We start from the raw sequence: 24,772 nt of genomic DNA on the forward strand, positions 1-24,772 counted from the left end.
TCCACTGGGAGGGCATGGCCTAAACAGCTAGCTAATGTTCGCTAGTTAGCTAATTTTCGCTAAGGTTAGCTAGCTAGCAAGATTAATGTGAACCTAACATTAGTACTCGGCTAAGTTAGGTAGCTAGCTAATGTCTGATAACTAACAACTCAGGCACATTTGAACGCACAGGTCCCTCATCAAAACATGAGCCTATTTGACTACATCAAGGGAAAGGTATTCCCTGAAGCTGTTCTATTCGGGGAACAATGCTTATGGATTGCCAGTAAAGATCTGTGTGGATTAGCTCTGAGTGTCCTGGGGAGGAGGGATTGTGGCTCTGCTTACTAAGCTAATTAATCTCAGTCAGCAGTCTGAGCATCCTCTTTTAATGAAGCTTTCGGTCTGGGTCACGGCACAATTTGGATAATTATTCAGAGATTCAGCAGGATTGCCAGCACAGACCTCCCTCTATTGTATTGTAATAGCCGTGGCAAAAACTCTCCATCAGCTCCCTCTCTGCTAATAAACCCAGACACTGGTATCTACTGCTGGGCTTTCCCCGGAATGCTGCACTGAAAAATAAAGCTGAATGAACACAGACTTATGTCAGTTTTTTTAATTTCTGTGTTTATCTACATATTTTCTACAGTGCGTCATACAGTAGGCTATAGATTCTCGGGGCAGTAAAGGCATAAAAGAAAGAGTGTCTTGCTGAGCTAAAATGTTGCTTACAGTAGGTGTTACTTTGGAGAGAGCCGGCCAGGGCAAGAGGGAGTAGTGGTGTGGAAGAGGAGTGTACTTAACTAACCATCACGTTTCAGTCCCTGTGGAGCACTTTAATGCTCTGTTTATCTTTCACTGATCTGGGCACAGCCAAAACCTGACGCACAGCCGGCCACTGCAGCATACCAGAATTTACGGCTGTGCTTTGATGTTAGTATCTACAGTATGTAGGGATTTTCTGTCGCTGACTGGAACTGACCATGTACGTTTTGCTTGGCCTTTTGTTTGGGTGAACTTAACTCACTGACTTGGTTAATACACCAACGCTGAGTTAAACCCTCAGTCAGTCTGGCTGAAACCCATTGAAGCCCATCCACTCCCTCATACTGGCCTAATCAATGATTAATGCAGTCCCCAGGTGTCAGTCCTGTTAGCAGACTGTCTCAGGACCTCAGGGGAGTGAGCTCCTGGTCTGACTCCTCCCAACCCCCATGCTATGTTTCCCAAGGCTGTCTGTAGGAGACTCTCGCTCGCTGTCTCTCTCTCTCTCGCTGTCTCTCTCGCGCTCGCTGTCTCTCTCTCGCGTTCGCTGTCTCTCTCTCGCGCTCGCTGTCTCTCTCTCGCGCTCGCTGTCTCTCTCTCGCGCTCGCTGTCTCTCTCTCGCGCTCGCTGTCTCTCTCTCGCGCTCGCTGTCTCTCTCTCGCGCTCGCTGTCTCTCTCTCGCGCTCGCTGTCCGTCTCTCTCTCTGTTGCTCGCGGTCTGTCTCGCTCGCTTTCTCTCTGTCTCACTCGATCTCCAAGCATCAGAAAGATTGCCTCAATTAAAGGCGCGGCGGGGTTCCCTAAGCCATTATCCATATTAGTGTTGGGTCCATGACTGTGGCCCTATTAAACAAAGACTTTCTAATGCTCTGTGGTGCGGCTCATCCATAATTATTCTGCTCAGTCTGTTTTAGAACCCTATCTAGTCACAATTTACTAATCGTGTATCGAAATTGCATCAAAAAATCTTTGGTTTTGTTTGTGTTGAAAGATGTCATGGATTTCAGTCAAGATCTTTTCACTGCCTCCTCCTGCAGGTTCCATCCTAGATTTCACCACCCTATTGTCCTCAGGTCATAATTAAACACCTTTGCTTTCAACACAGCAAGCTCTGCACATCAATCATTAATGATTTTCTGTCAGGGTTTAGAGAAAGGGGTTGTGTGTGTCATATGCATGCACTTCTGCTTAAGAGAGAAAGAGTACACTCTATTAACCATTTGACAATTGAAGACCTCCCACTTGTAGAGACCTGCTCTGATTCTCTCCCTCTCCCATTATCTTTTAAATGAAGCTGTCTGTCATTCAGCACTCGAACAGAAGGCCACGATAGCTCCCACCTGCCTTGCTCTGCCCAACACCCTTTTTTGGAAAGGCATTGCTTTTGTAGTGATTTTTTTTTTTTGTTGAGTTTGACAACAAAAATCAACACACATGTACAGTGCATTCGGAAAGTATTCAGACCCCTTGACTTTTATCCACATTTTGTAATGTTACAGCCTTATTCTACACACAATACCCCATATTGATAAAGCAAAAACAGGTTTTTATGCATTTTAGCAAATTTTATACAAATTTCTAAACCAATACCTTATTTACATAAGTATTCAGACCCTTTTCTATGAGACCCGAAATTGAGCTCAGCTGTATCCTGTTCCCATTGATCATCCTTGATGATTTTACAACTTGATTGGAGTCCACCTGTGGTAAATTCAGTTGATTGGACATGATTTGGAAATGCACACACCTGTGTGTATATGTAAGGTCCCACAGTTGACAATGCATGTCAGAGCAAAAACCAAACCATGAGGTCGAATTAATTGTCCGTAGAGCTCCGAGTCAGACAAGACTGTGTCGAGGCACAGATCTGGGGAAGGGTACCAAAAAATGTCTGCAGCATTGAAGGTCCCCAAGAACACAGTGGCCTCCATCATTCTTAAATTTAAGAAGTTTGGAACAACCAAGACTTCCTAGAGCTGGCCGCCCAGCCAAACTGAGCAGTCAGGGGAGAAGGGCCTTGGTCAGGTAGATGACCAAGAACCCGATGGTCACTCTGACAAAGCTCCAGAGTTCCTCTGTGGAGATGGTTGTCCTTCTGGAAGGTTCTCCCATCTCAGCAGCATTCCACCAATCAGGCCTTTGTGGTAGAGTGGCCAGACGGAAGCCACTCCTCAGTAAAAGGAACATGACAGGCCGCTTGGAGTTTGTAAAATGCACCTTAAGACTCTGACTATGGGAAACACGATTCTCTGGTCTGATCAAACCAAGATTGAACTCTTTGGCCTGAATGCCAAGCGTGACATCTGGTAGAAACTTGGTACCATCCCTACGGTGAAGCATGGAGGTGGTGGCAGCATCATGCTGTGGGGATTTTTTTCAGCGGCAGGGACTGGGAGACTAGTCAGAATCGAGGGAAAGATGAACAGAGCAATGTACAGAGATCCTTGATGATAACCTGCTCCAGAGCGCTCAGGACCTCCAACTGGGGCAAAGGTTCACCTTCCAACAGGACAACAACCCTAAGAGCACACAGCCAAGACGATGCAGGAGTGGCTTCGGGACAAATCTCTGAATGTCCTTGAGTGGCCCAGCCAGAGCCCGGACTTGAATCCGATCGAACATCTCTGAAGAAACCTGAAAATAGCTGTGAAGCGACGCTCCCAATCCAACCTGACAGAGCTTGAGAGGATCTGCAGAGAAGAATGTGAGAAACTCCCCAAATACAGGTGTGTCAAGCTTGTAGCGTCATAGCCAAGAATACTCAAGGCTGTAATCGCTACCAAAGGTGCTTCAAGAAAGTACTGAGTAAAGGGTCAGAATACTTATGCAAATGTAATACTTCCGTTTTCATTTAATACCTTAGCAAAAATGTCTAAACACGTTTTTGCTTTGTCATTATGGTGTATTGTGTGTAGATTGATGAGGGGAGAAAAAATATTAAATCAATTTAAGAATAAGGCTGTAACGTAACAATGTGGAAAAAGTCAAGGGGTCTGAATACTTTCCGAATGCACTGTGTATCATAAAACCTGGCCTCGTACGGTGTCTTTCCCATATCAAAACTACCCCTTCACTTTCAGTCACTCCTCGGTGTGGTATTTTTCTCAACACTGTTATTGAATTATTTCCACCTTGTGAACGGTCGTCGTTCCATCGTGTGTGAGGAGAGAATGTAGTTTACAACGCATTGCAGAGCTTCATGATCATCAGTTTAGATGCATGTTTATATAGTTTGACCAAAATACCTGGTACATCTGATTGTCACTCTGGGAAAGGAAAGCAGCCCTTTATGAGCAGGACTGATTGCGGTCTTTCTCTGGTCCAAAGGGAAAAGTTCATTTGGAACGCTGCTCACAGTACCTTTTTAACCATTCAGAGTGATTCTTTCTGCATGACGTCTCTGGCAACCGATGAAACACAATTGTGATGAAAGTAACAGTCTTTGCATACACTTGTCCTGAACAATCATGCCAATGAGGTCATCTTGCCAAGTTCTCTCTCTTTTGGCTTAGTTACAGACTACTAAAGAGATTTGACTTTAGATCCACCAGCATAAGTTATTGCTTCGGTACGGTATGTGATTCAAACAGAAGCTTTAATTACACTGCCTTAAATACGTTGCTCTGGTTAACCTTGGCAACCCAAGTAGAATGACTGGTTTTACATGTGTCCTGGATAAAATGTCAGACTAGTAAAGAACATTGAAACCCATACTGAAGGTAACTGAGGCTGGTAATTATTCAGATGTATTGTGGTTTGACAGATTTGAACACCTGTAATGACTGAAGGTACATGTGTACACACACACACACACACACACACACAGCTTAAAGATCAAAGGGTACAGACTACCAGACTAATATTTAATTTCCCTGACCAACAGCCTGTATTTGTTAATGGAGTAGGACAGAAAAGACACACTGTGTGTAACGGCGCTGGCCTCACAAGAGCCCCTCTATGAGACTGCCAGGGGGAACACCAGTTCAGTCAGCACAGCATTTAAGAGGACCAATCCCAGCTCTTGCTGGGTGATGCTCAGGGGAAAAAGCAGGCATAAATAAATAAGGGAGGGAAAATAAACTCCAATTTTTTCAGATTTCAAAATGCAGTCATGGAAAGGCTTCACTGTTTTTAATGACTTGATTTACTCTGCAAAGATGGTGATTTAAAATGTGTACTAATGACAGGTTCACCAAATTGACAATCTGAAACTGTCTACAGTGATGAACATCACTCTATCCAAAGCACAATTCCTTGAAAAACGGCTAATGTAGACCTAGACTGTATGTCTAGTTGGACAGTAAAGTTGTACAAGCCCAACCTGGCATGATACTAAGCAGAGATGTGCATGTTTCTACATGAAGATAGAAATGGGCCGATCTGACTGGCGTATGTCTACTCAGACTACTTAAGGGCCTATTATAAGTGCTTAATAAATATGATTATTACAATACCACATCAGTCATTGAGGCCTATATTGCCCAGATAAGCTAAAGCTTCTCCATTTTCCATTCCCCAGTAGTGGAGTGTTTTGTTAGGGTATACGCTCCTCCACACTGCTCAAGGCCAGAGCTTGGGAGAAGCCCTCCCTGCCAAGCATTCAGAAAATGCTTGGTATTCTGATAGGTGACTGTGATACCAGTCCCTGAAGGAAGAGGAGAGTGAGTAGGGCAGTGTATCTATGTTCTTATAGGCTTACGAGGGGCTCTGCTGTTGCCTATGTGTTCTTATGAAGAGCTTCTGGTTCGTTTAGTTTCCTCACTCCTCTATTTGCTGTCAGGGGGTCAAAGCCTAGTTGGGATCAGCAAAAAATTATACTATTTTTCAAATGAAACAAAATACCTCTGCTCTTGTTAAATCTTTTCGAATCGTTTTTAAGATGAGGCTTGTTATTTTCTGTAGATTCTGAGATTACAAAGGGTCGGTAGAAACAAATAGCTTTTGCCTGCACGGCACGTTGGAAATGATTCCTACTGGTGTACCTTTTTGGTTTCGATTATACTATTTTCTTGTCAAGTCAGGGGAATAACTCAGTGCAGCATTAGGGAGCGTTTCTTACCATGACCTCTATTCTTAAATGATAATACCAAGCACCTAACCATGAATTATTTTGTCAGGGAGTGTGAGTGGTTGTACAGTTTCTACTAATTCAAATGCCTATGAGTTGACGCTAGACTTCAGCTCTCCTTTTCATCCAACCACGGGACGTCGTCAAGACAACCACAAATGACAAAGGGCTTTCTCAGTCTATTCAGCGATATGAAAGAGAGGCTGTTTTGTGTGATGGAGATGTGATAGCACATGCAGTGGGTGGTAATGTATGCAGCCAGGGCACAAACACATGAATAAGCATGTTTCGCCACCGCTTCAGCCTCCTGTGATGCCAACACAAAGACATGCATTATCAATATCCTATTGACGTGACACTAAAAGCACCATATGGTTCGAATAAAACATATTGACGCAGTCACAACAATCCTTAATCGCACGTTTCTGTTGTAGCTACTTCGGCTCGACAGATCCGGCCCGCTAAATGCCATTTATATCTCACTTGGCAAATGTCTGTGGCACAGAAACGGGAAAAGAGTGTAAAAAGAAATCAAGCTAGAAATAGAGGAAGAGATTTGAGTTTTGCCTTTGTTCTTTTCTGCGTTCACACGCTCTTCCTGTGTTCAGATTCTGCTGACATGAATCCCCAGTCCAGTAGTTTTGTCTGTAATTTAGTTGGAGCAGTTGGATTCTGTCCTGGTCCTGTACCCACAGCAGTCAGCAGAACCTGACCACCAGACACTTACTGGCCTCTCTTCCTCCCATCATTCACTACCATTCTTCTGAAGGGTCCTTATTTTACAGTAGTGTGGGTTTGAAATGTGTAATTTGATCCAATCTTAATTCACCATATATGTAAGTTTTACACACTACTATATATACGTATGATATAGCCTATGTATGAATACATAATTGTCAACCCCTCCGGAAACCCTTGGAAAGCATTTCAGATGCTTCCATCCATCATTCTTGCAGAATGCTGTCTCTTTACTGTGCCCACAACAGACTTCCATGCTGTATCTATCTTGCGTCACACATGTTTGTGTTGATTTCAGACTCTACTGTCAACTGTACTAAGTTCTTCTGCACCTTGCTTCCCGCTGACAAACCACCTTCAGAAAGGTCTAGGCCTACGTGAAGGGTCCTGTTATAAGCCAGACTGTGTGAAGCTCTTTTTTACAAGGAAGTGTCTTTATTCTCCACCCGGTCAGAGAAGCCACTTGGTCAGAGAGGACTGAAAGGGACACTATTCCCACCAACGGCTACACACAGACTCTCTTTTCAACACCGGGGACATTTTTAAAAAGAGGGGAAGAGAGACCCTCTGTGCATTTGTTAGTGGTTTGCTATAGACCTAAAGAAGTGGACGGAACTGGCAGAGGGCCGACGTGTGTGTGTGTGTGTGTGTGTGTGTGTGTGTGTGTGTGTGTGTGTGTGTACATCCGCCTTTGATATTAGCTTGTTAACATTTTCTTTGTCTACAAACATTTTCTATTCTATACTGTAGAAATCACATCTGTGACTTATTCACTACAAAAATACCCTCAAAGTCTGACGATCACACCCTATGCTGTGACATTTTATGTGTTGTAAAACAGAACATCTATGTGTAAGATTAACTGTACTGTAGTTGGATTCTGCCTCGTAGTCATAAAACGATGAACTATGGTGGCTGTGTGTTCCCCGGAGCCTGTCATAACTCAAGCAGACGGGTACAGTACCATTTGGCTGTGTTCCAGAGGGGGAGATGCCAGGAGCAGCAGAACAATGTCAGGCCTCCGAGCCTAAGGCCGTCTCTCATTCAGACGCCGCATGAAGAATCGCACCCTTGTCTTTTTGGAGGGATTCGCTGTTGACCTCACATTTTTATGGGGTCTTAGCGTTCAGACCCCTGTCACGGATCATTAAGAGTTGAACGTCAAACGTGCACAGCAGCCACTTTCAATGATTGATAAACATAGAGGGGAGTCTCGTGGAGCTCAGCGGACTTGGCTGTAGTGTAGTGGGATTGTAAAGCCCCGATCAGACCTTAGTGATGCTGACAGGCTAATAGCCTAGCAGTAGTTATTTATAGGTTCCTTGGACTGCACCAGGGCAGAGCCATGCATTCCAGACACGGCCAATGAACTCTGGAGATTGTTGGCTCTGCATGCCCCTGTTACAGAGCCCCCTCTCCTCCCAAGTTATTGTTTTTATCATTACAGCCACTACACTTTACAGTAGTAGCAGCAGTAGTAACAAAGTGCTATATTACTAATTACAATTTGGGTATTTGGCAGACTCTACTTTTCCAGAAGTACTTACATTCAGCTGAATGATCTTGTGAAAGGTCACTATAGCCATGATCAGGAAGGGGAAACATGTGATGGATGTAAAAAAAATTTTTTTGAAAATGAGGCTACTTTAAAAAAAAAAAAATATTATTGTTTTAGAAAAGGAATTACTATCGGTTTCCCAGTCCTATACTGCTGCTCCAGTTACTAAGAGGAAGTTCCCATGACGATTGGTCCCCATGCACTATAAATATTGACAATGGGATGTCAGCCGTTCAAAGAGCTGGTGAGGACTGCAGACCAGTAGCATGGCTGTGTTCTCCATTGTTTCCAGGCCTCACAGGGCAGCTGTGTATCACAGGCCAATCGGTCTAGACGGAGACTGAGCATCAAGGACAACAGTGACAGCAATAGAGGCCCACAAATAGACATGTTGTGGATAGTGCTAATGGCTCAAAGTGTTTTATTCCCCCATACTATTCTTATCTCTCAAAGCACCCCTATTCTGGACATAGGTTTGACTCAATAAAACATGATGCACATGGAATAATGCATGTATTGTTCATGGACTACCCTGTGGCAGTGGGCCTGGAAGTTACCGTCCAAGAAGTGACAGACCTCTTATCCCTCCATGAATAAGTAAAGAGGGGTCTGACTGAATCACTTACTGTATCAGAGCAGCACACCAAACGCACCTGCTCCAGGACCACCAACTAGGGCTCTCTTCACCATCTTATGCCCCATCCTCTTGTCACTGGCTACAGTCACGTACTGTAGGACTACTGCACTTAGCCATTCTTGACCTCTCACCAGGGTGGAGGGTGAGGACGGGGAAGAGCTGCTCAATTATTAAAGGGGTTGCAGCTGTAATGCAGGACTCCCACTGGCCAATTGATTTGCTGGGGTAGTGAGGTGACGAGTGACAAGTGTCCTAAATGGAGAATGCGCAACATCGCTTTAAGGCTCATGCGATGTAGAAAAGTGGCGGGGTGGCAGATTCTAGAACATGATCCAACCAATGTTGTAACTCCTGATGGATTATTGGCTAACATTAGACTTACAATAATATTTCCATATTTTATTTTCTCTACAGGTGTAGTGAACAATAATGGGTTATGTTTGCGGATGATCAAGAGGAGACTGGCGTCTTGAGCTTATCGTCGGACACATGGTTAGACATATTGTATAGATATCTATTAATACTGTAAGTATTTGTATAGCAAACTTGATGTTCAGCTTTTTTTACTATTCTTGTGTTTGCAGAATATTTGCCATGCCACTTGGGATGGCTCTGATCTCAGCCCTGCTCATCCTCCTACTGATCACCACCTCATACTCCCTCGCTGTCCGCACTTATCCACGCTTCTCCAGAAATGACACTTTTTTTGAGCACCTGGTCCTGCACCCGGACCCCTCTGTGGGCACGGTTTATGTGGGGGCCAGGGACCACCTATTCCAACTGGATGGGCTAGACGGCCTGCGTCTGGAGCATGAGGAGAGGACCGGCCCTGTGACTGATAGTAAGGAGTGTCTTCCCCCTGTCACCGAGGCCAACTGCCCCCAGGCCCGGCACACCTCCAACCACAACAAGCTGCTCCTAGTGGACCCCTCAGCCATGGAGCTCATCACCTGTGGTAACGTCCACCAGGGCACCTGCCAGAAGCGCAGCTTGACTTCTGTGAAGGAGGTCCTGTTCTCCACAGAGAGGCCGGTGGATACCCAGTACGTGGCGGCCAACGACCCGGAGGTGTCCACAGTGGGGCTGGTGGTGGGGCCCCGAGGCGGGGAGCGGGCCGTGCTCTACGTGGGGCGTGGTTACACAAGCAGCCATCCGCCTATCTCCACACGCCATCTGGCCCACGAGCCTGTGTTCTCTTACGAGGAGACGGCCAAGCTGGCCGTGGCGGGAAGGCTCTCGGAGTACGACCACCATTTTGTAGCCGCTTTCGCTCGCCGTGGGCATGTGTACTTCTTATTCTATCGCCGTGACATTAAGGCTGTGTCGCGGGAATACCGTACGTATGCCGCCCGCGTGTGTCTGGATGACACCTCCTACTATTCCTATGTAGAGGTACCCCTGGTGTGTCACTCCTCCTCTACCTCCTCCCCAGAGAGGAACTACAACCTCCTCCAGGCAGCCCAGGTGGGTCAGGGGGGTGGCAGAGAGGGGGACACCCTGCTGGGGGTGTTCTCCACCCGGGTCAGCTCTTCCAACGGGCCCTCCGAGGACTCCGCTCTGTGTGTGTTCCCCCTGGACGAGCTGGACAGACTCATCGACTCCACACGAGACCTGTGCTACACACTGGATGGCCATGTGAAGGGAGTAGGCGAGGTGGCCTACATAGAGTATGAGGTCAAGTCCAGCTGTGCCAACTTACCTACGGTAAGGTGTTCGGAGGAGCAGCTGTTGTAACAATACATGCACCTTTCACATGAGTCCTCTGCTTCATTGGAATTAAACAAATTTCAATGTAGGTTTCCTCTGCTCAATGCCAAGCATTTGCCCTATTTTTCTTCCTAACGCCAGACTACTACCAATGGAATGCCTTATCTAGTTAAATCCTACTGATTTTCTGCCTTCGCTGCTGTAATGGCTTATTGGCTTCAGCAGTCTGGAAGAGGAGTAGATCCAGCCTCAGCTCAGAGCAGCCGTAGAGAGAGGAAGGCCTGTGATTCATGAAAGGCCTTAATGAGCACTGTGCCAAAGAGCCAAGAGATCCCTGAAGCCTGGGAGGGAAGTAGCCCTGCAGGCCTACGACCCCGGGGTGACCTCCAGCCTGGAGCCCCGGCGCTCGTCAGGCCTGCCTGCCCTGCAGCCACGAGCGGTTTAATGGGATCGTTAGGATCAATAAAACTAACTGTCCCGACTCCGCTATGAGACTGGTAAATGAAGGCTGACACGGATGGGGAAGAGCCCTTTGAAGTCCAACGAGACTGACAGATGGATTGGAACGCATAGTTAATTTGGTAAACAATTTGCTTTAAAGTAAACAAGCCCTGTAACAAAAGACTTTCCAATTGACTGGAGTTGGGCTGAAGACTTATTGGTAGGCTTTAAGGGGTTACGCAAAAGCAAAGGCACAAGATTGCATTCTTAGTATGCTTCCCATCTCGTATAATATTTCATCCTCTTATAAAAACTAAGAAGATTGGTTGGATTGTGAAAGACCTGTAAATGAAATATTACGGAATGAAAGTTATACTGTTGGACTTAAAATGAATAACCACGTTCCTGTGATAATGTGAATGGAACGTTCTCTGAGATGTGTTTTTGTTTGTTCTCCGTGTTCCAGAACACCCTAAAGGCTTATCCCTGTGGCTCTGACCACACCCCCAGTCCAATGGCCAGCAGGGTACCCATGGAAGCTGAGGCAGTATTGGACAGCCCGTCTGCCCGTCTCACTGCTGTGGCTGTCGGTATGAGGGCTGGGCACACCATTGCCTTTTTAGGAGACTCTAAAGGGAATTTGCACAAGGTATGCCAAGTTACAGTAGGTCATGATGCATTTTTTTGTTAATACTTGAGATCTAGATCAAGATAGCAGTGTTTCAGACGTACTTCTACTCTGGACATCGTCTGGCAGCCTTGTTAAAGCTGTGGTCCGAGCCAGTGGGAGAGACCTTCTCAGACAGAACAGAGGGCTTTGAGGTGCCTGATCAAAGCTCCCTTAGTATGCAGCTGACTGAAGTTACCCATTATAAAGGGATTATCTCATCACTGCTCACCAAATTCCACAACCACCATTCAGACACACACGTGCACATGCATGCGTGAACACACACACACACACAATGTGGATACAACATGCAGGTTTCTAAATCGAGTGTCTTATTTTGTCAGCTCGCTAAGATGTGCTGACAGAAACTGCACTTGACAAGCCATTTGATTCCTGCTTACAGCGCTGAGATCACTGCACAGGCTTATGGAGTCTGACATAAAAATCTATGCTAATCTCATTAAACTCAGGTAACTTGAGAGTTTGAGGGCTCATGAATCACTTAGGCAAAGGTGTCTTGGTATCCTCCAGATTAGATTTACTGACTGCCAATCAAATTAACTGTTCTCTTCACAATATGATCCTGCAGACAGTACAAATGCACCTTCAATTTGCTTTTAGACACATTCTAGCCAAGACTTCTTTAGCCTTTTCAATTCTTTTTTTCCGTTTTTATATGTACTGTATGTGCTGAGTTCTATAACCTTCACGCTTGGAAATGGTTGATGGTTTCTGACCATAACCATCTGCTTCTCTCCAGGTGTTCCTAGGCTCTGGAGGCAGGGTGGAGATGTACTCCTCCATGCTCATCCAGCCCAACTCGCCCGTCCGCAGTGACCTCCTGCTGGACCAGACGGAGACGCACATCTACGTCATGACCGGCGCAATGGTTAGTCTGAGTGAACAACACAGCTCAAACACATCATCGCTAGCTAGCTGCTTGACTCCCCTAATACAGTCTAGGGTCTTCAGCTGGTGCTGGAATGCAGCGAAGAGGATCACGAGTAGGTACTGTACAGGTGTGTTTTGCATTTTTGACCATGCAGTTCACTGATAGTAGTTCAGGGCAAGGGCTATGAAAAAATCTATAATTGATCGAACACAATTATAGCACCTCTACGGTTTCGTTGTATAGTACAGCTGTTTTTAAGAAGAAGATGTGGGTAACCTTTCAGGTGGAGAAGCGACCGGTGGCAGAGTGTGGAGATCACCTGGACTGTCAGTCCTGTCTTTCAGCCCGAGACCCTTACTGTGGCTGGTGTGTTCTGGAGGGCAGGTGAGGAAGCACCAACTGACCCTTCTATACCAAAGAAAATTTAAGTTAAGAGCTCGAAAATATAGGAAGAGCAAAGGCAAATGTCAACATTAACGAATGATCACCTTCCCCATTTCTCACTTGTTCCTCTCCTGTGCTCAACCCCACTTCCCCCTGTGATGGCAGGTGTGGCCAGCGTTCACAGTGCGGTCGGGGGGCTCTGCAGGGCCAGTGGCTGTGGAGCTTTGACCACCAGCAGCAGCAGTGTCTCGGTATCCAATCCCTGAGCCTGTATAACATCAGCCGTGGAGAGGAGACAGACGTAAGACAGAGGAGGGGGAGATGCAGTACTTGTTTCGAGTTTGAAAGAAAAAATAAATGTATGTATTTCTCTCTCTTCTCTCTCGAAGATTGCTGTGTCAGTGAAGGGGTTGCCCAGTCTAGTGCAGGGCGAAGCATACAGCTGTTTCTACCAGGATGTGGAACGTCTGGCCACCGTCACAGACACTGGTGTGACCTGCTCTACTCCCGACGCCAGCAGGTTGCCTCCCATTGGCCAGGGAGAAGGTGAGTGACATCTGTGCGAGTCCAATTTGACACTACAAAGCAGAATGATTCCTCTCTCTTTCTTAATGATCACCAAAGCTAACTATCCTTTTGGAGGGTGCTGTAATTTATGGATGTTCTGACTTCTCTCCTGCTCAGACTCAGTCACCATCCCCCTGTCCCTTCGCTTCCTCAATGTGACTGTGGCTGCTCGGGAGTTCACCTTCTTTGACTGTGGTGTGGTCCAACAGCTCTCTGGACTCATGCCGTGAGTTAAAAAGCTGACATTTCTAGCCACAATGCAGTTGTATATCTCCCCTTGTTAACCTCTCAGTCTCTCGTCTTCTCTCTGTTTTCAGGTGCAGAGGGTGTGTGAGCAGTCGCTGGGGCTGTAACTGGTGTATTCACCAGCACATGTGCACCAATAAAATCTGTGATGAGGGAGTCACAATTTACAACAAACACGTAAGTCTACCTGCAGGTTATCAGGCAGTGCAGTCACAGGACTGCTAGCTGGTACAAACTATATATACTAACCAGTGTATTCAGGTTTGCTTTGTAGTGAAACTGGCATCTGCACCCTAGGTAACTGTTAGTTTGTACGTGTCCTGTCTATTTATGTTTTGTCGTGTTCCATTGTCTTTGTTTTAAATTTGTACTTTTTTTTTTTAGTAAACAGTTAGTTTTTTTTGTGATTTCAGTCTTTATGTATTTATTTGCATATATTTCTTGCTATTCCTCTTGTTTTACCATCGTCTCCCTCCTCTCCCCCTCTCTGCTCATTGTGTTACCATCTCAAGTTCAAACCAACATTCACTCCCCCACCAACCAAACAATCTGACACTCTAACTCCAACTCTCCTGGCTGCCCCAACACTCCCACCCACAGGGACATCTATTAGGACCACTCCCCCAGTCCCGGCCAGCACACCTGTGCCCCCATCCACCATACACACCACCCCCGAGTCAACCGCAGTCCCCACCACCCACTCACCAACAATTGCCACCACCACATCCTCAACCACACTGGCCACACAGGCTACCACTGCAACACTAGAGGTGACAACCAGTCTGCAGGCAGGGACAAAGACCACCGCTGGAGATACCTCAGTGGATGGAGATGGGAGCCTCCCCAGGACTACTGCTGGAACAGGGGAGACGGAGCAGACAACAGTCACTAGGGTTGAGCTGCTAGACTGGCCCGAGTCTCCAGAAACTGTGGCTCCTAGTAGTACAAATGGACTCACCGACACTGACCACACTGTGCCGGAGCCCTCTGACACCACCTCAACCACTGCTAGTGGTGTCCCCCTGTTAATGGACCTGCCCACTGGCTCTGACGGGGATGAAGTCCCCCTGTTAATGGACCTGCCCACTGGCTCTGACGGGGATGAAGTCCGCCTGGCCCCCTCTGAAGGTACAGACTCACCTCCCTGGACAAAGGAATGGGAGAAGGGAGAGGGAGAGACAGAGATGGACCCTCCAACATCCTCTGCCACAGTGCCCTCTGGAGATGATGACCCAAACCAGCCCTCTCAATCCTTTACCCTCACACCTGACCCTGACTCTTCAGCAGACTACCAGTCTGACTCCTCTGAAATTGATCTGCCGGTGAGTGGGGTCTTTCAGTGGCAGTCTAGCTGATGCACCCAGCACAACACATGCACTGAATCGGATAAGTGCAGTTGCATCGTGTAAAATAGGTTACTCTTAATTTGATCCGAAATTCCTACCCTCTTATTTATGTCTGATGTGTGCAAACATTGCATCGCCATTACGTTTTGTTTTGAGTGTCATTGGAGTGGTCAACTGTCAGTACTTTGGAGATCAAACCATCAAAAGTGGCTGTCTTCAGTTTGAACTAAACCTGCTGTTTTTTGTTTTACGCTTTGTCAGTGTTTTTGTTCTTCACTTTAGTCGCATATAATAAACTTTTAGACTGTAGAGCTACATTTTGGTGTGGGATTTGCTGAATTGTTCACACAGTCAGTCCAGTTTAATGATTTGAAATTGGTGAGACCTCACCTGAAAAATGTAAGCTGGTGTATTGTTTGATGTCATATGTCCCATGTGTGTATGTCCTGTAACGTATGTCTTATAATATGAGCAGGACTGCCCGTGTGTGGAGAAGGTCCAGGGCTCCTCTCTCGTTCCTGTTAATGTGGAGCGGAAGATCACTCTGGTGGGACGCCACCTTCACCTCTTCCAGGTGTGTGAGGAATGCTTGCAAAACCAAAATGGTTTACTTTACCCAAGATGCGTGGTGTGTAAAACGTGGCCTATGCGTCTTATATCGGTGTGTGTGTGTGTTCAGGATGAGGATCTGGACTATGAGTGCGTGCTGACCATCGAAGGGCGGTCAGTGGTGGTGGACGCGTACGTGGAGACAGACGACACCCAGCCCTCTCTCTACTTCATCACCTGCCAGCTACACCAGGTTAGTCGTCATACAATATCAGCCTATGTGGTATTGGAACAGGGCTGTTCATTTGAACAGCGTTTGTCTGCATGTTGTTTCATGTAGAGTGATATTTCAACTATAGCGCTATGGGAAAGTATTTGCCCGCTTTAAAATCTTCTCAACTTTTGCATATTTTTTTTATACTGAATGTTATCATCTTCAACCAAAACCTAATATTAATATTAATATCTAATATTATATAAAGGGAACCTGAGTGAACAAATAACGATTACATACATATTTCGTATTGGGTTATGCAACACCAATACCTTTTTGTGAAAAAGTAATTGCCCTCTTACACTCAATAACTGGGTGTGCCACCTTCAGCTGCAATGACTCCAACCAAACGCTTCCTGTAGTTGTTGATCAGTCACTGTGGAGGAATTTTGGCCCACTCTTGCATGCAGAACTGCTTTAACTCGGCGACATTTGTGGGTTTTCAAGCGTGAACTCCTCGTTTCAAGTCCTGTCACATCTCAATTGGGATTAGGTCTGGACTTTGTCTAGGCCATTCCAAAACTTAAAATGTGTTGCTTTTTAGCCGTTTTCATGTAGACGTGATTGTGTTTTCGATCATTGTCTTGCTGCATGACCCAGCTGTACTTCAGCTCACAGACGGATGGCCTGACATTCTCCTGTAAAATTCTCTGATGCAGAATGCAAGGTTCCTTCTATTAAGGCAAGTCGTCCAGGTCCTGAGGCAGCGAAGCATCCCCAAAACATCACACTACCACCGCCATGCTTGACCGGTGGTATAAGGTTCTTACTGTAGAATGCAATGTTTGGTTTCCGCCAGGCATGAGGGAACCCGTGTTGTCTAAAAGGTTATACTTTTGACTGCCCTGTCTTTACAACATTCTTCCAAGAGTCTTGATCATCCAGGTGCTTTTTTTGGCAAACTTGAATCCAATTCTGATTTTTTTTTTTTGTAAATTCAGGTTCCCTTTACCTAATATTAGGTTTTAGATCTGATAACGTTCAGTATCGAAAATCAGAAAGTGGGCAAGTACCTTTTTTTTTTCTCACGGCACTATGTGGGCAGCTGTGATTGGTCACTGCTAAGACTACTTTATTTCTGTTATGTTGCAGTACGCCTATACTGCCTTTGTGGAGGAGTACAATGCCGTGATCAATGTGAGGAGGAGAAACACCTTTCAGATTGATAGTGCGGACGACCTTCATGGTAGGTTACACGAGAGCTACTGATATGGATCTCGTTGAGATGATCTCTTCTTCAGATTATGCTGTGTTGTTGACTCCCGGTATCCTCTCTGTTCCAGTGACGTTGTTTAACTGCTCTGTGGGCCGGTCAGACTGCAGCCGGTGTCGTACGGCTGATCAGAAGTACGGATGTGCGTGGTGCGGGGGAGCTCGCTCCAAATGCAGTTACCGGGACTCCTGCGCTGGCGAGATCAAGCAGTCCTGCCCAGCACCCGTCATCCACTTAGTGAGTCCTTTTTATGGTTGACGTGTCTTCAGACAGTGACATGGACTCTTTTTTTCACTTCTCCGTGACTGTGTGTTGCAGATGGAGCCCATCTCTGGACCAGTAGAAGGTGGTACTGTGGTGACCATCTCAGGCTCCAATCTTGGACAGAAAGCTGAAGACATCCAGAACTCTGTCACTATAGCTGGTGTCCCCTGCACAGTCATCAACAGCAGATATGAGATCTCCTCAAGGTAATGTTCTTCTCGTGCAGCAACGTTTATTTCCATCTTCTGCAGCTCTAGTTGTATCTGCATTGAGTAAGAACCTGCGGTAATTCTCCATTTCCCCTGTAGGATTGTGTGTGAGACCACAGCCAGTGGGGGACAGAAGAGTGGTCAGGCCTCAGTCGAGGTGAGAGGAGGAGGGCTTGGACTCTCCAGTCAAAGGTTCAGCTTCCAGGTATCTATAACAGACATTATTATACTCTACTAAAGTCTTGCTCTAGCCAAATGGACACTTTCCCTCAGTCTGATAATGTATTCTTAATGCCCTTCCTCTTGTCCTCAGGACCCGGCTCTGATTGGGATAGCCCCTCAGAAGGGGCCCAAGGCTGGGGGCTCAGCATTAACCATAATGGGCCAGAGCCTGAAGACTGGACACCCCAGTGAGGTCAGCGTGCTTATTGGAGGAGTCTCATGCCTCATGTAAGTCTCTTACGCATCTGTTACATTCAAGGTCACCAGATCAACCACTGTAAAGCAAGTGGAGTCAGCACTGCATATGAGAATTCATACATCATTTTTGAATCTCCTTAATAAAGTCCTGTAACTTGCTGTAGCAGTAGTTGTGATATCTTGTTAAATTAATTCTTTTTAGCTCTGAGGTCGTGGATGACCAGATTACATGTATGACAGGGGGCAGCAACAGAACTGGAGAGCATGGAATCACAGTCTGGTTTGGTAGAGCAGAACGCCATCTACAGGGAGCCATCTATCATTACACCTCAGACCCTAACATAACCATGGCTGCACCCTCAAAAAGCTTCCTCAGGTGGGTGTCACAATGTCACTCACAATGAATTGTCATATGTGTTTATTCATGTAATAAATGATTCTTCTCTCTGTGTGTCCAGTGGTGGAAGAATGATCCGTGTGTCTGGGCAAAACCTAGATGTAGTGCAGGTGCCCCGAATCCGGGTGACCCTTAGTCCTCTGGAGTCCCTTTCTCCGAGGAAGAAGAGGAGGACGAGGAGGAGCAGCAGAGATGGAGAGAGTAGAGTGAGACGCACAGAAATCCCACTCAAGAGGCAAAGACGGATAGTTCCTGAGCCAGACTGTCTTGAAGAGTGTGTGGTAAGTGTGGTAAAACGAGTAAACTGGTGGTCCTCTGTTGGTAGAACATGGCGCTTGCAATGCCAGGATAGTGGGTTCGATTCCCGGGACCACCCTGACGTAAAATATATGCAAGCATGACTAAGTTGTTTTGGATAAAAGCATTCTGCTAAATGGCTTATTTATTATTATTCTATTCAACTGAAATGTATGTTGAGTCCTCTAACATGGTGTTCAGATGTCTACTGCCTTAGTTGGGGGATAGGCTCTCTTTGATCACGTAGTGTGACATATCACCTTTTTAAAGGTAAAGTTGAGAATCAATCACTGCTATTGCTTTCCATAAATATCTATAAATACGCCTCTCATCTCTTGCGCTCCAGTTTGAGGCGAGTTGCGCCGTGAGCAGCTCCTCTCTGATGCTGTGCCCTACGCCTGCCGTGGGGACAGAGGCCCACCATGCTCGGGTCAAGGTGGACTTCCTACTGGATAACCTGCACTTTGACTTCAACTCTGTGGGCAGTGGGGCTTTCAGCTACGAGCTCAACCCCAGGCTGTACCCACTGAACCAGAATGACCCCAGCAAACCCTACCACCACAAACCTGGCAGCATCATCTCTGTGGAGGTCTGTTACATCTCATTTCTGATACCATAACAGTTTCTCCAACAGTTTTTCAGAACCCGCGAGTGTTGTCTGTTTCCTGTCCAGTTGCCTTTCTCCAAAATCATTATTGTTATGATCTAGGGGGAGAACCTGGACCTGGCCATCTTTAAGGAGGAGGTGGTGGCTCTGATTGGGGAAGGGGTATGCTCTGTGAAAACCTTGACCCATAACCACCTCTACTGTGAGCCTCCATCCCAGCAGCCCTCTGTGATGGCCAGCAAGAAGCAGGAGGGCATGGATTCTCTCCCCGAGTTCACTGTACGTCTTCACTCCTTGCGTCACCACTATTGGAATTGGAAATCAAAGAGGGCACATGTCTTTTGTGAATAAGTTTTGTCACATCCTGTGTAATTCTGAATTATTTAGTTGTGGTGGTTGTAGGGATGACAAGTGTAAAACACTTCAACGTTGAATCTAATCCTTCCACTCTAAAATCAATTGCTGTCTTGTCCCAGGTCCAGATGGGGAACCTGAACTTCTCCCTGGGCAGAGTGCAGTATGACACCCAAGGCCAGTCCACCTTCCCCCTGGAGGCCCAGGTGGGCGTAGGGGTGGGGGCTTCCATCGTAGCCCTCATCGTTGTCATCATAGTGCTCATATATAGGTGGGTGCCAACATTCACTCTACTTTGTCAAGTATACACCATTTCATCTGTTCAAAGTAATGCTTGGTACAGTATACTGGATGTGAGCTTTTCTGCCTGTCTGTATGCATCTCTGTCAGGAGGAAAAGCAAACAGGCCGTGAGGGACTACAAGAAGGTCCAGATTCAGCTGGAGAATCTGGAGACCAGTGTGAGGGACCGCTGCAAGAAAGAGTTCACAGGTGAGAGAAAGTGCCATAAGCTTCACCATAAGTTCACAAAACCGCATCTTATATCACAAAAACCTAAAGTGGCTTCAAAGGTCGTACCTACAGCAACGATTAAAACATTCCCAAACCAGAAACCGTGGATTGACGGCAGCATTCGCGTGAAACTGAAAGTGCGAACTACTGCTTTTAACCAGGGCAAGGTGACCGGAAACATGACCGAATACAAACAGTGTAGCTATTCCCTCCGCAAGCAAATCAAACAAGCTAAGTCCCAGTATAGAGACAAAGTAGAGTCGCAATTCAACAGCTCAGACACAAGAGGTATGTGGCAGGGTCTACAGTCAATCACGGATTACAAAAAGAAAACCAGCCCCGTCGCGGACCAGGATGTCTTGCTCCCAGACAGACTAAATAACTTTTTTTGCTCGCTTTGAGGACAATACAGTGCCACTGACACGGCCCGCTACCAAAACCTGCGGGCTCTCCTTCACTGCAGCCGAGGTGAGTAAAACATTTAAACGTGTTAACCCTCGCAAGGCTGCAGGCCCAGACGGCATTCCCAGCCGCGTCCTCAGAGCATGCGCAGACCAGCTGGCTGGTGTGTTTAAGGACATATTCAATCAATCCTTATTCCAGTCTGCTGTTCCCACATGCTTCAAGAGGGCCACCATTGTTCCTGTTCCCAAGAAAGCTAAGGTAACTGAGCTAAACGACTACCGCCCCGTAGCACTCACTTCCGTCATCATGAAGTGCTTTGAGAGACTAGTCGAGGACAATATCACCTCCACCCTACCTGACACCCTAGAGCGACTCCAATTTGCTTACCGACCCAATAGGTCCACAGACGACGCAATCGCAACCAGACTGCACACTGCCCTAACCCATCAGGACAAGAGGAATACCTATGTGAGAATGCGGTTCATCGACTACAGCTCAGCATTTAACACCATAGTACCCTCCAAACTCGTCATCAAGCTCGAGACCCTGGGTCTCGACCCTGCCCTGTGCAACTGGGTCCTGGACTTCCTGACGGGCCACCCCCAGGTGGTGAGGGTAGGTAACAACATCTCCACCCAGCTGATCCTCAACACTGGGGCCCCACAAGGGTGCGTTCTGAGCCCTCTCCTGTACTCCCTGTTCACCCACGACTGCGTGGCCATGCACGCCTCCAACTCAATCATCAAGTTTGCGGACGACACTACAGTGGTAGGCTTGATTACCAACAACGACGAGACGGCCTACAGGGAGGAGGTGAGGGCCCTCGGAGTGTGGTGTCAGGAAAATAACCTCACACTCAACGTCAACAAAACAAAGGAGATGATTGTGGACTTCAGGAAACAGCAGAGGGAGCACCCCCCTATCCACATCGACGGGACAGTAGTGGAGAAGGTGGAAAGTTTTAAGTTCCTCTGTGTACACATCACGGACAAACTGAATTGGTCCACCCACACAGACAGCGTTGTGAAGAAGGCGCAGCAGCGCATCTTCAACCTCAGGAGGCTGAAGAAATTCGGCTTGTCACCAAAAGCACTTACAAACTTCTACAGATCCACAATCGAGAGCATTCTGTCGGGCTGTATCACCGCCTGGTACGGCAACTGCTCTGCCCACAACCGTAAGGCTCTCCAGAGGGTAGTGAGGTCTGCACAACGCATCACCGGGGGAAAATTACCTGCCCTCCAGGACACCTACACCACCCGATGTCACGGGAAGGCCATAAAGATCATCAAGTACAACAACCACCCGAGCCACTGCCTGTTCACCCCGCTATCATCCAGAAGGCGAGGTCAGTACAGGTGCATCAAAACAGGGACCGAGAGACTGAAAAACAGCTTCTATCTCAAGGCCATCAGACTGTTAAACAGCCACCACTAACATTTAGTGGCCGCTGCCAACATACTGACTCAACTCCAGCCACTTTAATAATGGGAATTGATGGAAATTATGTAAAAATGTATCACTAGCCACTTTAAACAATGCCACTTAATATAATGTTTACATACCCTACATTACTCATCTCATATGTATAGACTGTACACTATACCATCTACTGCATCTTGCCTATGCCGTTCTGTACCATCACTCATTCATATATCTTTATGTACATATTCTTTATCCCTTTACACTTGTGTGTATAAGGTAGTAGTTGTGGAATTGTTAGGTTAGATTACTTGTTGGTTATTACTGCATTGTCGGAACTAGAAGCACAGGCATTTCGCTACACTCGCATTAACATCTGCTAACCATGTGTATGTGACAAATAAATTTGATTTGAAATAAGTAAGGTTTTTCAGGTGTAGGTTATATATGATTTTGCTAAAAAGATTCTCACGATCTCAATGTGGTCTATTTTCCTCCCTCTGTGTAGACCTGATGACTGAGATGATGGACTGTTCAAGTGACCTGGTGGGTTCTGGTATTCCCTTCCTGGACTACAAGGCGTATGCAGAGCGCATTTTCTTCCCTGGCCACCGGGAGTCGCCACTGAGGCGAGATTTGGATGTGCCGGAGTGCCGTAGACAGACGGTGGAGCAGGGACTAGTTCAACTGTCCAACCTCCTCAACAGCAAACTATTCCTCACCAAGGTAACCTTAACCGAGTCTGAAGAAGTGAACTTGACCTACCGTACCTCTCAATACCATTCAGACTATAAAACGTCAGCGGTAATATATAATGCATGCACGTTATGCTTCACTTTCACCGTGTCACTGTTTTGACCCCTTTGTGCCCCTCTCTCCCAGTTCATCCACACCCTGGAGGTGCAGCGGACCTTCTCCCCTCGGGACCGGGCCTACGTGGCCTCCCTGCTCACCGTGGCCCTGCATGGGAAGCTGGAGTACTTCACTGACATCCTCAAGACTCTGCTAAACGACCTGGTGGTGCAGTACGTGGCCAAGAACCCCAAACTCATGCTCCGAAGGTGAGGGGGGCTGATCAGTATATGTTCTCATCAGTCTTGGATAATGGCAGGCTTCTTCCTGTGTCTTTTTAAAGTCTCTTGTGGTTTACTTATCCGTGTCGGACACATTCACGTGGAACATGTTCTGTTTCAGAACTGAATCGGTGGTCGAGAAGCTCCTGACCAACTGGATGTCCATCTGTCTGTTCACCTTCCTGAGGGTGAGTAGCTCAGCCTGCCCTCTCCCCATTCACCCCCCCCCCCCCCTGTGTCTCCTCACTAAAGAGACAGTTGAAGAAACATGTCCCGTCTGTTCTGTGTTATTAGGACACCGCAGGGGAGTCCTTCTACATGCTGTTTAGAGCCATTAAACACCAGGTGGACAAAGGACCGGTGGACGCCGTGACAGGAAAGGCCAAGTACACACTCAACGACAACAGGCTGCTCCGCGAGGACATAGAGTACAACACCTTGGTGAGAGCACAGCACACACAAAGCCTGATGTTCCTTGACCATAAATACACATCTACAGTCAGGCTTTGTTTATCATTATAAAGCAGGGGCTGGAATAAAGGAGCTGTGCAACATGGTGAAGTAGTCACGTTTTTTTTGTGTCGTGATTTAATTAACTCTCATTAACCTTCCAGACGCTGAACGTCCTCATGCCAGCGACAGGCAACGGTGGCGTGCCCCAGACCGCTCCTGCCAAGGTGCTGGACTGTGACACCATAACCCAGGTGAAGGAGAAGGTCCTGGAGCAGGCATGGAAGGGCATGTCCTTCTCCCAGAGGCCCCACACAGACTCTCTCCACCTGGGTGAGCCTCCACTACAGCTCTCTGTCATTCACTGTTCAATCTGAAAAGGTGACATCTTTGTCCATTCTGGCATGCCAGGTAGAAATGAAGCCAAAGAACATTTATCCAAGTTAATGAGCGTACTATAAACCTGAAACACCCTAGAATTGACAAAGCCAACAGAATCCTTCCTTGGTCATCAGTTATAATCAACTTTTTTGGTAGCTAATCTTTTGTATTGTGTCCTTGATCAGAGTGGCGTGCGGGCATGGCAGGTCACCTGATCCTGTCAGATGAGGACTTGACGTCGGTGGTGCAGGGCTCCTGGAAACGCCTCAACACCCTGCAGCACTACAAGGTCAGAAACGGCAGGCCACACATCCCATCCATCCCTATCCCCTTTAACTAGAATTACTAACTACATGACTGTGAAGTATTTTTTTGGTTGACTTTGTTCATTTGATTTAATGATTTTACAAATGGTCTGCAGGTTCCGGATGGAGCCACTGTTGCAATGGTACCCCGGAACTCCAAACACATCCACAATGACAACCATGACTACTTTCCTGGAGAGAGTTGAGTCTCAACTAATCTATGGCACTTAGGTGCAGCATGGTCATAGGATATTGTTCAGCATCCATACAATATTCCTACCAAAGTTGGACAATGCACAAGAGCTGCATTTGAAACATAAACATAAAGATATAACTTATACACTGTACCTAGACTATATCAGAGATGTCTGACCATGTGTGTCCCTCTATCAGAGACGCCCATGTTGGACGATGGGGACGAGGGAGGTGTGAAGCTCTGGCACCTGGTGAAAGCCAATGAGGAGCCAGACCTGCCCAAACACAGGCGTGGCAGTCTGAGAGAGAGGGAGAGAGAGAGGGCCAAGGCCATCCCCGAGATCTACCTCACACGCCTACTCTCCATGAAGGTGCCAGAACGCAGATGCACAACACAACGCAACAAACAAGCAGTCTCACACACACACACACACAGTATGTGTAA

General features: G+C 46.8%; 1 protein-coding gene across 2 annotated transcripts in view; it reads left to right on the forward strand.

Moving 5' to 3' along the window:
* The window catches only part of LOC129860484 (plexin-B1-like), a 55,683-nt gene that overhangs the window by 18,733 nt on the left and 12,178 nt on the right, over nucleotides 1-24,772 (forward strand). The window contains exons 2-32 of one of the 2 annotated variants that reach the window (XM_055930894.1): nucleotides 9,162-9,239; nucleotides 9,332-10,451; nucleotides 11,362-11,544; nucleotides 12,326-12,454; nucleotides 12,741-12,841; nucleotides 13,007-13,142; nucleotides 13,231-13,387; nucleotides 13,526-13,634; nucleotides 13,726-13,831; nucleotides 14,167-14,976; nucleotides 15,476-15,574; nucleotides 15,680-15,802; nucleotides 16,916-17,009; nucleotides 17,107-17,273; nucleotides 17,355-17,506; nucleotides 17,609-17,714; nucleotides 17,823-17,959; nucleotides 18,132-18,305; nucleotides 18,388-18,607; nucleotides 18,970-19,212; nucleotides 19,333-19,509; nucleotides 19,707-19,855; nucleotides 19,975-20,075; nucleotides 22,432-22,649; nucleotides 22,806-22,984; nucleotides 23,118-23,184; nucleotides 23,291-23,437; nucleotides 23,611-23,779; nucleotides 24,013-24,116; nucleotides 24,249-24,333; nucleotides 24,526-24,698. In XM_055930894.1, coding sequence (XP_055786869.1) covers nucleotides 9,342-10,451; nucleotides 11,362-11,544; nucleotides 12,326-12,454; nucleotides 12,741-12,841; nucleotides 13,007-13,142; nucleotides 13,231-13,387; nucleotides 13,526-13,634; nucleotides 13,726-13,831; nucleotides 14,167-14,976; nucleotides 15,476-15,574; nucleotides 15,680-15,802; nucleotides 16,916-17,009; nucleotides 17,107-17,273; nucleotides 17,355-17,506; nucleotides 17,609-17,714; nucleotides 17,823-17,959; nucleotides 18,132-18,305; nucleotides 18,388-18,607; nucleotides 18,970-19,212; nucleotides 19,333-19,509; nucleotides 19,707-19,855; nucleotides 19,975-20,075; nucleotides 22,432-22,649; nucleotides 22,806-22,984; nucleotides 23,118-23,184; nucleotides 23,291-23,437; nucleotides 23,611-23,779; nucleotides 24,013-24,116; nucleotides 24,249-24,333; nucleotides 24,526-24,698 — 5,925 coding nt within the window. In that variant the 5' untranslated portion in view covers nucleotides 9,162-9,239; nucleotides 9,332-9,341. The remainder of the gene's footprint in view (nucleotides 1-9,161; nucleotides 9,240-9,331; nucleotides 10,452-11,361; nucleotides 11,545-12,325; nucleotides 12,455-12,740; nucleotides 12,842-13,006; nucleotides 13,143-13,230; nucleotides 13,388-13,525; nucleotides 13,635-13,725; nucleotides 13,832-14,166; nucleotides 14,977-15,475; nucleotides 15,575-15,679; nucleotides 15,803-16,915; nucleotides 17,010-17,106; nucleotides 17,274-17,354; nucleotides 17,507-17,608; nucleotides 17,715-17,822; nucleotides 17,960-18,131; nucleotides 18,306-18,387; nucleotides 18,608-18,969; nucleotides 19,213-19,332; nucleotides 19,510-19,706; nucleotides 19,856-19,974; nucleotides 20,076-22,431; nucleotides 22,650-22,805; nucleotides 22,985-23,117; nucleotides 23,185-23,290; nucleotides 23,438-23,610; nucleotides 23,780-24,012; nucleotides 24,117-24,248; nucleotides 24,334-24,525; nucleotides 24,699-24,772) is intronic. The other variant, XM_055930895.1, reaches the window with a different exon arrangement.

Source organism: Salvelinus fontinalis, chromosome 8 (assembly GCF_029448725.1).
Source record: "Salvelinus fontinalis isolate EN_2023a chromosome 8, ASM2944872v1, whole genome shotgun sequence".
Lineage (NCBI taxonomy): Eukaryota > Metazoa > Chordata > Actinopteri > Salmoniformes > Salmonidae > Salvelinus > Salvelinus fontinalis.